The 13,353-nt window shown below is 41.3% G+C and overlaps 1 protein-coding gene across 2 annotated transcripts; it reads right to left on the reverse strand.

The window, feature by feature from the left end:
- Nucleotides 1–5,553: 5,553 nt before the first annotated feature.
- znf281b (zinc finger protein 281b) lies at nucleotides 5,554–12,614 on the reverse strand. Of its 2 annotated transcripts, none has more exons than XM_018661603.2 (7): nucleotides 12,336–12,614; nucleotides 10,359–10,883; nucleotides 10,054–10,167; nucleotides 9,836–9,959; nucleotides 8,898–8,990; nucleotides 8,640–8,758; nucleotides 5,554–8,293 (listed from the first exon to the last, which is right to left on the reverse strand). In XM_018661603.2, the coding sequence occupies exons 2-7, from the start codon at nucleotides 10,809–10,811 to the stop codon at nucleotides 6,674–6,676; spliced, it is 2,523 nt and encodes an 840-aa protein (XP_018517119.1). In that variant the 5' UTR covers nucleotides 10,812–10,883; nucleotides 12,336–12,614; the 3' UTR covers nucleotides 5,554–6,673. The 2 variants fall into 2 exon arrangements, with proteins under 2 accessions (XP_018517119.1, XP_050922312.1); XM_051066355.1 differs by lacking the exon at nucleotides 12,336–12,614 and adding an exon at nucleotides 12,074–12,293 and having other exon boundaries at nucleotides 8,898–8,981.
- Nucleotides 12,615–13,353: the final 739 nt, after the last annotated feature.

Here is a 13,353-nt window from a genome sequence, read left to right on the forward strand (position 1 = left end):
AATATAATGTATATGTACTTGATTTCATTCTCATGCCACAATGTTGTTTGGACAGTGAAGATTCTAGTTTCTTATGTGAAACTTAGCCTCAGACTTAATAAGTTACCGATGGGGGCATTAATGAAAAAGAGGAACAAAGACTTCATTCCTTGACAGACATTTTATGAATTTATGGCAGTTTCACCACTCGCCATTTAACCCTGAGACAAGTTCTACAGACGTGAATTCTCCACAGGCCCAATGACTGTGTCCACACAGCATAACAGGAGAACCTGTGCCCATGAAGCCTAAAGCCATTACAGACAGAAAGTCTAAAAATGTTGCTGTTCAGCCTACTTACAACAGTGTTATCAGAAACTATAGCGGCCAATAAAACAGGGTGTGATGAAAGATAAGGTGACCTTTGATTTAGAGACGTCATAACATGTGAGATAGTATGATCCTGGTGTGAACAGTTAAACAGTTAGAAAAAGAAGAAAGAAAAAACATAGCATGAAAGATGGAACATTCAGAGCAAATTGTGTTTTAAACAGTCAATTTAAGAATACAAGTCTTAAGTAATGTTTGTACTTTCTTTTAAAGTTTAATGATAACTAAACTAGTACCCCAACACTGCCTATAAAATTATTTTATCTCCAAGTTGACTTTGATCCCATTATCATAATCTGAATTAACACACAACTCTCATGACACTTCTGTGTCATCATGGGTGAAAAATGTCATTTTTATATACGTAAACACATAATTGGAATTGTTTTCAGCATAAATCACACCAGTTATGTCCAACACTGTTAAAGGATAACTTTAGTATTTTTAAGCCTTACTAAAGTGCTTGTTTTTGTCTCAACAGTACAGTCAACACTGGAGTATCAAGTATTCTGATCCTTTACATAAGTAGAAGTCCCCAATTAACACTGTTAACAATTAACAATTGTCTGAGGCGACAGTATTCAAGTTGCCCTGCTGTTCTACAATGTAAAATTACTGTTTTTGTCAGTGGAGTCTAGTAGTTTTATGAACTGATGTTTCTGGTTCAACAGAAAGGATCTTACTCCATAACAAAAAGTTCTGTCTCTGGAGAAAGCCTACCCAAAATGTTGTCAGACACTTATAATAACAATGTGAACCTGTGGCAAAAACAAGCACTTTAGTGGACATACTCTGACTCAGTTGCCCATTGTTTACATTGCAGCAGCTGTTCATGGTTGCTGGGTACATCATTACAGCATCAATACTACATCAATCATTTACACACAAAAACATGACAAAATAGGCTTGAAAAATAGCAGAATTATCGTTTAAGAATACATATCCCATAAAGAAAAATAATAAAACATTTTTTCCTCCCAATCCTGGGTCTTTTTGGTGTTTAATTAAATTTTAAATGTAAAAAATCTAAACTTTTTTTTTTTATTAGGTGTAATGTGGAGTGTGGTGTGTGGAGTGTATAGGCCTGTGTCAATGAAGAACTTTTAACATGTCACAGTGGGAAAAGCACCAGTATTATTAATGTTGGCTGAATTTTATTTAGCTGCTTCAGTTTCAGGGTCTTGGTATTGTTTATGCTGGTTCATTGTCACAAATGTCATGGCTTACTTAACAAAACAGTCATCCTTAATGTTATTAGTTACACCTGTGCTTTTCCTGTTATGATAAGAAAATGTCTGTGGGGAAATTTGTTCCTCTGATAGCTCAACACAAATGTTGCTAACAATATACATAAATCAATTTAATTACACAAGCAGCACAGTATCAATCTCCAAATGTTAATTTTTAACTTTTGAACTGGGTTTAGCTTATTATCACATTTTTTTCCCCTAAGCATGTAAATGTTCAATTCCTGCAAACACAGATATCTAAAGTATTCCCCAGCTACATTTTTTGCTTGCAGGTTTTATGAACATGTTGTTAGGAGGAGTGTCAACAGAGGTGTGATCATAGAGCCATAACTGCCGTGGTGTCCTCTTGCTGACTAAAAGTCCAAAGTCACTTACAGTAATTGCCATCCTTAACTCCACCCAACCTGCTTTTCCTGGCAATGACTATTGTGATTAAGAGTTAGAACATGATGTTCATGAGTCTGGAGGGGCCCTGTCTAACATGTTGTTCCAAAAATCTTATAGGTGTTATTAGGCTGAGATCTAATGACTCTAAAGGCCATAGCACATGATCGTCATCAATACTCATTGACCCTTCGTGCCCTGTTTGGAAGTATCTGCATTTGTCATGTTTCTCCACTCATTCTGATTTTTTCTAAATTTGTCATTCAATTTTATATTGACATTTTGTTGTTAGTTTATGTAGAATGTCTCCGTTATGGGCCGATCCTGATTTAACCACATGGTGATGTTTGGGCTGAATGCTGGAGAAAGGAGTTTGCGGCTGAAACATGGATTCACACAGTACAACAGGGTTAAAGCTTCTGATCTGATCCTTATATGAGTCAGTGGCCATGAGAACAGTGCAACACTCCAGCATCTGCTCAGCATCTAAGAAACACAACACTGCATTCAGCTTTGACATCACCAGCGCCCACTGACGAGGCTGTTTTTAGGGAGCTGTTTGTATTTTAATGCCAAATCGACGCCTTCTTAAAATAATCGCCTAAGTCATTTTTTTTAGATTTTTCAGGAGACACAAAAAACTGAACCATTTGTTGAATATATGATATTTACTACTTTAATCAAAACAGTTATAACAACAGATGCCTATTGACATACAAACAACAAGGTCAGTCAAACATGGAACATGAGAGAATTAAATGACTTAGGCAAATTAAAACTAAAAAAGTCACACTCTTGACATAGGCAGTTATACTAAAGGGGTAGAATGGGACGATCTGTTTAACTGAGGATGTAGGCAATTTTACCAGAGGTGGCCAGCATCATGAGGAGATGATTTAGGCAAAAAATATTTTTTGTAAAAAAATGACTTAGGCAATTATTTTAAGAGGGTGATGCAATGCAACTCTCCATCAGTGTCTGACTCTGAGGAACTCCTGAGTTACTTGAAGGAAAACAGCTCCATCCTCTGGCAGCAGGGTCTTGTGCTTAAATTACAGGATGATTGACCTCACTGTGATAAAAAGATATTCTCCCTGGACAGATCACACGATAGATAGTAAAGTGGATTGACTGAACAGGTACTCATTCACTAACACAAAGCAACAGCTGATATCATACTGTAAAAGTCAAAGCATGTATCATATCATACTATCACAGTCAAGAACAATTCAAAAGTAAGCAATTACATTTACTTAAGTACTGTACTTTGGTATAGTTGTAAGCGTACTTGTGGTTACTTGTTCTGGAAGATTTTCACTTAAGTTTCACTGATTTGACAGTGTTTGGTTGGTAGTTAATTTGCTGATTCAGATTTTACATTCACCAATCAGCCGTAACATTGAACACCACTTACCTAAAATTGTGTGGGTCTCTCTCCTGGTGCCAAAACAACTCTGACCTGTAGTGAAATGGACCCCACAAGACCTGTGGTATCAGGCATCAGGCACCAAGACGTACTGCCATCAGGGAATAATTGCCATGAAGGGGTGTGGGTGGTCTACAACAGTATTTAGGTAGCTGGTACGTGTCAAATAAACATTCACGCATCTGCACAGACCCAAGGTTTCCCAGCAGAACATTGCCCAGAGCATCACACTGCCACTGTCAGCTTTAGTGCGTCCTGGTGCCATCTCTCCCCTTGGCAAATGATGCACCTGTCTGTCCACAGTTTCAATGCTCACAGGGTCAATGCAGGCACAGTCAAGAAGTGACTGTTCACCCTGCTGCCATTATAATGAGATAATCAGTGTTATTCACTTCACCTGTCAGTGGTTTCAATGTGGTGGCTGAGGGGTGCTCCATGTTGGTGGCTGTGGTGGCAGATTTCTATCTGGCCAACCTTGATCTATTGCTGATAGGACAAATATGAAGTCTGGGTTTTGATGGGGCTTAATTTTTTTTTTTGATGGGTAAATACCACACACCATGTACTTTTTGTAACAAAAAGTTTTTATTGGCTTCTCTAATCTGTTCATCATCTCAATAACAGGTACAGCCTGGGAAATCATATCACAAGGGGTCTAGAACAAATAAGACAAAGGAATGGGGAGGCTTCTGCTACAAAATTTGGTATTGAGGTGACAGAAAAAAGGCCATACAAAAATGTCTTTATCATGCATACTGGAGGAAAAAAACTCAAAAAAAATTGAGAACACACATTTTTAGTGTTTTTGTACATTTTTGTAAACAATATCCTTCTAGAGATCATATCAAAACACATTATGGCAAGTAACAAAAATAAGGGATATAACATGAGAAAAATGAATGTTCTAGAGGCATCTAGAATGCAACACTGCTTGGCGTGGATGTTTTTTTACAGGAAAAAAAAAAGAAATAATACATTTGCATTTTGAGTCATTTGCTCTATAATTGTAAACACAGGCAGTGTTAAATGATTATACAATATGTCGAACCTATTCTACAAATATTTCCACTACATACATGAAATGCGTGTCCCTGCTTTCTTGCGCTTTAGTGATATGAGGTATATTTAGGTCAATCTTATTGTCTTTTTTTTTTTCTCCGTCTCTCACCCCACTCTTTTTCTCTCCTTTAAAAGCATAGTGTGTGTTTGGAGTGAAGTGGCTGGTCAGTCAGTCTTTGTTCCCTGTGATCTGAGCAGCTTCAAAGTCTCTTGGCTGTGGAGCTCACAGACATAGGAAAAGGAAGAGGGGGGGCTCACAGGAAATCAACTAAATTAAATATCAACCCTGGCTGCAGGGATAGAATGGCTTTAGCCACGGAAGACAAAGAAGGCCATTGTTTATTCTTGTGAGTGCAGGGCTACATTTTGGGGAAGGGAGGTGGGTATAACTTAACTTTTCAGTTTCTTGGCTGATTTATTGAAGCGATTTCTTGCAAATTACTGAAAAAATGGTGCAGTTAATCAAAAAAAAAAAGAAAAAGAAAAAAAGAAAAAGAAAAAAAAGGAGCAGGAACGGGGGTAGGGTGTAGGTCCGATGATTACTTGCCAAAAAAATATCTGCTACTGAGTTGTGTTGTGGCTAGGGGAGAATAAATAAAAGGTTGTTGGTATGCATCCAACATGTCCATGGGATTAAAGATATAAGGGTTCCAGCATGTCAGCCCATCTCTCAAAACACTTAAATACAAAGAGGTACTCTCAAAATATTGTATAACAAAATTATGGCAAATCATCTTTTTACAACATCACCCGACAAACCGTAGAAAAAGAAAACCCCACCCCCCCACCCTCCCCTTCTCTTCTACCCTTGAGAAAAAGCAACAAAATACATTTAAATGCCCATGGTCATGCCTAGTCAACTCCTATCAAACCCCATTAAACAATAATCCCACCCTCCCCTTCCTCCCTCCCTCCCTGACACCCACCCACCCACTCACCCACTATCCCTCCCTCCCCCCGTTCACAGTTTTCTCCTTTTAAAATAATATTAATAATCATTAGCATAATACTCACGAATCACATATGCAAATTGAATGGGTTGTTGTTGTTTCCAATGATGATTTGTTTAAAAAAGTGCTTGTTTGATTCCATTGACACAAAAAGGAACAGCAAGGAGTGGAGCAGAAAAGTGGTGACTTGTTTAAAAAGAAAAAAAAAAGAAAAGAAAAAGAAAAATCACTTCAGCAACAGCATGATAAAAGATCACGGATTGGTGTCCATTGCATTCTGATACAGCCGTGACGGCCGATGGGTGGGATTTAGTTTAAAAACTCTCTCTCTTCTACTGGCCACTCGAGGACACAACCGGAGGAGTGCACGGTTAGACAGGCTTCAACGACTGACGCTGCGTGCCGATAAAAACAACAGTTATATTTGAACATCCCCTTCACTTCAGAACATGCTGTGAAGCATGCTATGGGCTAAACTCCACTGCTATTTTTTTTTTTTTACTACCTCGTGTACACGTGTGGCTCTTAAAAGAAATGTGGATGTCTTCACATTGACACAACAGTACCATAATCTCGACAAAACTACACGCAGTAGAAACCAAACATGATCATGTATTGTAATTTGATGTTCTGACGAGTTAAAAAAAACAACACAAAAACAAAATCAAAGCTTTGTAGTCTCAAAGTACACCTGTAAAAACTGTGCTAATTGCATCTCATAATACAAAGTCTTATTACACAATTTTGCCTATTTTCCTGAGTTAAAACGTTTCTTGTAACAGACAATATATACTTTTTTGCCATTTGAATTCTGGGCCTTTCCCTGCCACAAATGTTATTATTATTGAACTTATCAACATTATTCATTATTACTTTACAATGAATGGTATGATGATTGGTAAAACACAAGGGTTCAGGAAAGAAGAAGAAAAAAAATCAAGCAAGTTTATAGCTACCCTCTAAATGTTTTAAATTACATTTAAATCTACGGTACGTTCATATCAAAATCACTACTCTTAAACAAAAATTAAGCGACTAAATACATAATAAAAATGAGAATATTTAAAAAATTGCATTTGAGGCCATGGAAGACCCTCCCTGGTCATTTTTGTATTAACATTTAATGGCAGTGTTTAAAAAACAAAACTTTGCTACAAGAACAAAATTAGGATGGGTATAGGGATCGTATGGACAGTAAAAGAACAGCCCCCTACTGGATTCACCTTGTTTGACCCTTATCTGAAACTTTGGCTTGTCGGGGTTTTTGATCCTGTACTCACTGGCTCACTGACGTCAGCTAACAAACTGGTATACCCTGAGAATTCTGACACTGGAGTCCTTATTCGGTGGTCGACCTCTGCCCCAGGATCGCTGCCATAGCTCAGAGGGGTCCGCCGCCCTGACTTGAACTGAGAGCCAAAGGCCTGGGCGAAGTTCTCAATCTGGTATGTTGTTTCTTTAGGGGGATTCAGTGGGGACAGGTCTGGGTAGCTGGAGCCGTTGGTGGGTGCAGCGCTCCCTCCAGCCTTGGGCTGCTGCCCCTTAGAACCCTCTGCTGGGGCAGCCAGGTCCTGGGGAGGTAGGTTGAAGGCGCCGGGGGAGTGCTGCTTCTCCAACTGCTCGGTCAGCTCCTGAGATGGAGTCAGCTGCTGGTGGCTGGTGGGTTCCAAGCTGAGGTGGTAGCCTGCCTGGGAGGGGGAGCCTACGAGCATGCCATAATGGGATTTGGAGGAGGACGAGGAGGAGGTTGAGGATGGGGCAACGATGGGCAATGGGGAGGAGACAGCAGGCGGGTAGCCACAATCCAGTGGGGATGTGGAGTACACATGTTTGTCAGAGAACAGGGGCCCCGTGGGACTGGAGCTGCTGGACAGGAGTGGGAAAGGCCCCGTTGGGCCAAGGCTGGGGAAGGGTCCACTATGGCTGGTGCGCTCCAGGGCTTGCAGGAGGAATTTTGAGTACTCGCTCATCACTGCTGTCTTATCGCCACCATTGGGTGAGTCATCTTCCAACTCAGGGGTAACAGGGGCTGCTGGTTGGAGGTCAACGTGGTGTGGGTGGTCTGACAGGTCGAAAGTCACATCATGGTGGTGTGTCCCCTCTGGCTTATGGCTATAATGGTCTAGCAGGCTTTGCAATACCTCATCTGGAATGCCGGACTTGTCGTGCTTGAGTTCCAAAGGCGACGAGTCCAGCATGGCCAGTGTGGGCTCAGGCCCCAGGGAGGCCTGGATTACACCGCTGCCCTGGGGTGCCATGTGCAGTGAGCCGGCTCCATAGTCACTGTTAACTGCATGGAGGTAGCGCCGCTTTTTCACAAACTGCATTGCATCGTCGTAGTTGCTGCTGGTGGTGGGCCCCTGCTTGTTGCCCCCGGCTCCCTGGAGTAGAGCCATGTTGTCAAGGCCAGAGCCCTCCACATGATCCATGGAGCCAGGCTTCTGCCCCAACAGTTTTTGTCCATCAGCACTATCTTCCAGAGAGAGGAGGCCCTTGTCAAGGCCCTTGCGGCCACCTTTCTTAAAGACCAATTTGGGAGTACGTCCCTGCATGGCGGGGCCAGAGCCTGAGGGGTGCTCCATGTTGAAGTCCTGCAGGCCCAGGTCACGGGCCATCCCCCCAGAGGATGAGGCTGCTGCCGCGGCATTCTTCTTCCTCTTGCGCTCGCCACCCTCTCCGTTTTTGGACTTGGCCCTCTTGCGTCCGGAGGTGGTAGAGTTTCCCTGAGTGAGTGAATAGCTGCCCTGGCCTAGCTCCGCTTCGCTGAGCTCCAGCATGCTTGGGTCCAGGCCCTTCTTTATGGCTTCTCCACAAGTCCGTTTGTGCTTCAGTAACCGGTCTGTTCTTGAGAAAAACTTTAAGTAAAGCAAAGGGATGACAGAAAAGAGAAATAGTTTAGTTTTCACTGGATGGATTAAAGTAGTTTTAAAATCCCATTTTTAAAATCTTAATAAAAGAAAATCTACTACAAAGGTAAGACGTTGGTTTATATGGCCATTGCATTTTATTAGAGCATTATATTTATGGACGTCTTCTGACAACTAATCCCACTGAGACAGGTCTTCATAAGGGACAGATGTGGTAAGTATAGACAGACAAATTTTTGAACTGCTAAAAAATAATCAAAAACATATACAAAGGCAACAGGAACATTACAGAACAACAGAAAGCTACTCCATGAACAAACTAAACGTTGCGTACTTGTTGGCAGGTATCGCAGCGATATGGCTTCTCGCCGCTGTGTGTCCTTTTGTGCCGCTCCATATGGTACTTCTGGATAAAACGCATGTTACACTGGTCACAGCTAAAAGGCTTCTCTCCTGCAAAACACAGCAGTGACAGTGTTAAAGAATCACTCCAGTTAAGTTTCTGTAAACTGACAGAACTGCTGACAAGTGAAGGCGTTCATGCTACAACACCTCAGGAAACTACTGTATTTATCCAAGTATAGACACTCACCACTGTGGATCTTCTCGTGCCGCTGGAGCAGGTACTTCTGAATGAAGCTCATGTTACACTGACTGCACCGGAAAGGCCTCTCACCTGTGCGATCAAGAGTACAACCATCCGCTCACCACATTAATATATGCCCAGCCTGTCATAACTAAGTTCACCATATGGTCACAATGACAAGAAACCATTTTGTCAAACACATGGCACATGAATACACATCAAAATAAAACCAATGAGACTCAAATGCTAAACAGTCTACACATAAACAATATATCAATAGATATGTTGAAGAAACTGTACTGCATTACAATTTTAGAGCAGCACAGGGCCCCTTTACAGAAAAATGCTTTTCCCATGTCTGCAGAAATCTTTTATCAGGATAAAGTTACTTTTAGAAGAAATAAGGACGAAACAAAGGAAAAAGATTTAAATAACAGCCACTGAAAGAAAGGCTGAATTTGCCTTTAAATCATTTATGAGTTCAAGTTCAAAGAACCACGTGAGGAATTCCCAGCAAAGAGAATGACTAAGACGTCCAGAAACTACATGAGTAATCATTGCATCATCCCTGGCTTCAGTGATTGTCTGGTTTTAAAGAAAGTCCTATGCACTCATGGTGAAGGGGGAGAAGAAAGAGTGGAAGATTCTGTGAATGCAGTTTATTTGTTGCCTGAAAATCATTCTGAGAGTAGTATGTTCATTATTCTTATTTTACATTTCCTTTGTCCAACTTTGGCAATGTAGCCATATCCCACATTCAGATACCCCCCCAAATGGATATGGGGCTATGGATATCTTCAAAATCTGTCAGCTGCTTTGCAATCTGACACAATATTATGATTACAAAACAAACATACCACTATAATGGTATAATGGCATCATATTTTAACAGTTGAAAGCCCAGAGGAAAAGTAAAGTGTTAAAAAGCAGTGAAAGTCTCTCACCTGTGTGTATGAGCACATGCCTGCGCAAGTGGTAGGAGCTGCGGAAGGCAGCATTACAGTGCTCACAGATATGTGGTTTTGAGTTGGGGGACAGGCAGGCTCCATCTGCATCCAACATCATGGCCTACAAGGAGAAAATCATGAGTACAAGAGGTGAAAATGAGGTTTTCCATTCCATTTTTCATGAAGGTGATGAGGAACAAAGAGAGCAGATTAACCTTTGCAGCATCGTTGCGTTTCCTTCGGGCTTTGCCTCCCTGCCCGTCCCCATTGCTCCTCCGCCCTCTTCTACCTGAGGACTCTTTTGGCTCTTTACCTGGTCTTGCAGGCATCTAAAATCAAATGACAGGGTAAGCATAACACAGTTTGTAGATAGTAAAAAGGAGCAGCAATTACTACTGTAAGAGTAAACAACAGTCTATAAATAGAGGCCTGTACAAAACTATTTCTGCCTAAGCAATAAGAGGGGGAACTAAACAACATATCACTTGAAAATGTATATGGAACAACTCCGCCTTCTCACCGGTTCTCCGAGGGAACGAACGTTGCTGAGGCTGAGGTCATGCAAGAGCATGTTCTGGTGATTTTGGTGGTGGTTGCCGAAAGACATGTCCGGCATGTCAGTGCCACTCTTCCCCGCGCCCCCTCCAGCACAGTTCACCCCTACTCCTCCGCCCCCGCCATAGAGGGGCATACGGTAGTCCAGCTCACTTAGCCGCTCCTGCTTAATGCCCATGCTATGGAGGAAGCCTCCTGTGTTCACAGCAGTGGCACCCTGGTGTTCAGGGGGCGAGTCACGTTCTTTCTTCAGGATCATCTCCTGTGGAATCTCGCCCATAACAGACTGTGAGGCCAGCCGTGTAAAGCTGGTGACGGGTGGCAGGTGGCTGAACATAAGCATACCTGGTGCAAAATTGGGGTCCATGCCACCATTGCGCAAAAACTCATTGCCTAATTTGTCTTGGATAATACTCATGGTGGTGTTTTTGCTTTGTGCAGGGGAGAAGGAGGGCAATAAATCTAAAGAGGAATGCAGGAGGAGAATATCCTGAAAGAGAAGGAAGATAAAAAAGTAATGTTAACTACTGATGATTACAGACGAAATAAATACACAATCCAAAATAAATTTTATTGTAGCATCTCATCTCTTATAAGTATTACCAAAAGTAATTTCAGTCAATGCTACATAGCCTTCACAGCGTGAAATAATTACTGTTAATCTTTTCAAAATTAAAATACTCAGACTCATCTATAACAACCATCAAATATAAAACAAATTAACTAAAAATTCAATAAAGTTTTAATATAAAAAAATGATAATTAAAAAAAAGCTCCAGAGAAACATTAAGAATCAATGACATAAATAATCAATGTTGTATGAGGGTGTACTTCACAATAAAAATAGGGAATCTCTGCACACTATCAAATAAAAATTTCTGCACTGAAGTGGTTTACTAAATTTTGTGCCATATCGAAAAAGACTGTTTCTGTAATCTTTAATCCATATTGTATTGTTCTACCTGCCACACTTTGCACCACATGTGACTTGGATTGTAGCCAAAATATAATCTGTGCTGTAGCATGATAGATTTTACACAGAAATCCCTTTTGTTTTAACATTTTGACTCATGCTGGACAACACTACTTGCCATCTTCGGCTAATAACACAACATGTATACAAAAGCTGGAGGCAATGGTTCCAATATTGGCAAATTAATCGTTTCCCTACGCTTGCCTAAAACAAACAATATTTAGGTCAAATCCAGCGAGACATTTCAGTGATTTAAAACAGGCACAGTCGGGTTACTAACTTTGGTCGTGCATCGAAACGAGCACAGAAGAAAGACTGGAGTGAGAATTTATTGTTTAGTCTAGACCAGCCGACCATTTGGCTGCGCGACACTGAATTCAACAGAAAGCGGATGAGCTTTTGTGATGCATATCAGTTAGCATAGTTAGCTAGCTGGCTAGCCACAATGAGACAATCAACGTTATCTTTATGCCCTCAATCAAAACATCCCTCTAAGACGTCCAACAAACCACAATCGCTCATTCAGATAGACTCAGGCCAACGCTCAACGTTAAGTGCTCTGAAACAAGCCGTATTTATGATAAATAAATTTGTATTTTGATCCGTTGTAACCAATGTAACGTTTAGCTTGTTACCCTGTGTTGCTATCAAGCTAGCTCACGCTAAAACAGAATCCACGATTTGATGATATTGACGCCGATACTGACTATTAAAACGGCCATACTCCAAGGAGGAAATACCCTGAAAATATATGACATAAACATTCAGAGAAAAGTATGAAAGCAGTTGATATGTTGAAATTAACAGCCAGTTTGCTTTGAAGTCAGGTCAGCGGCATGAATTGCTCATTCTCCGGTTCCCAAGCTTTGATGACGCTCGTGAAATCAAATCTGTCTGGCTGCGAGCAACGCTGGCGCTCTATTTATTGATAGCTAACTTTAGCAGTAATTACAACCGGATAATGCTTACCAGTGTACCGAGTTAGCGAAACATTCCCCGGCGCTTACGGTACATGTCGACTCCAGATCCGGTGACCAAGCTAAATAAAACTGTTTGCTTTGAGGCGGCTGTGTTTATAACAATCAAGCTGCCACGAGCTAGCTAGTTAGCTGCTAGCTGCCCCGACTGAAAACCCGCATTACGGCCCATGCAACAGAAACAATGATGCTGGCTCTCGCTGCATCTCTCGTTTGCGCCGAGCCAGACGCCTCCGTCGCCTAAATCTCGACAAAGGCCGAGCGCTCGCCACGAATAAAAACTCATTTAATTTCTCACTCACCTACACATGACCGCAGTTGGTTTCAAACGTGCCTATATTGTCTCCGTATTCGCCGCTTTGGGGTTTTATTGCCAAAACATTGTTCTCCGGCGGTCGCTGCTTTCTTCCATCTTGTCCTGGCGCGGGGAATTATGGGTGTAGCGGACGGGTCGTGAGAGGAGACAGGCGAAGGCTGCCGAGGTTTAAAAGAGTCTCACTGGACAGTGATGTAAACACACCTAAAGTAGCTGAACGTATTAACAGCAGCATTTTTGTAATTTAATGCAATATAATAACCCCGCCAGAAATTTGACCTCTGTTTTAAAGTGTTTTAGCTGTATCAAGTACAGAGAACACTGAGGACACTGATGTTTACTTAAGCTGCATTTTATAAATGGGATTGCATGATATATTTTTCATGTTTATTTCCTAACCATACTGCTGATGCAACCCAAATGGAGTTTGCATAGATATGTTGAACATACACATTATTAGGAATGCCCACACACTCTCTTCCCTCCCAAAGTCAAATTCTGTACATCATTGTATATCACTGAGATCATTTTCATAAGGTCAAGCAACATGAGGCCATGGATTGTGCTGCTAGAATTTGAATCATCAGCCTGAATGAAGGAAACACGACATTTTTTATTAAAGCTGGATTACCAGTCAAGCAAACTGGATATCATCTCCTAGACACCCTAGAAAATACACCTGGATTTTTCTTGA

The sequence above is a fragment of the Lates calcarifer genome, linkage group LG23 (genome assembly GCF_001640805.2).
Source record: "Lates calcarifer isolate ASB-BC8 linkage group LG23, TLL_Latcal_v3, whole genome shotgun sequence".
Classification (NCBI taxonomy): Eukaryota; Metazoa; Chordata; class Actinopteri; family Centropomidae; genus Lates; species Lates calcarifer.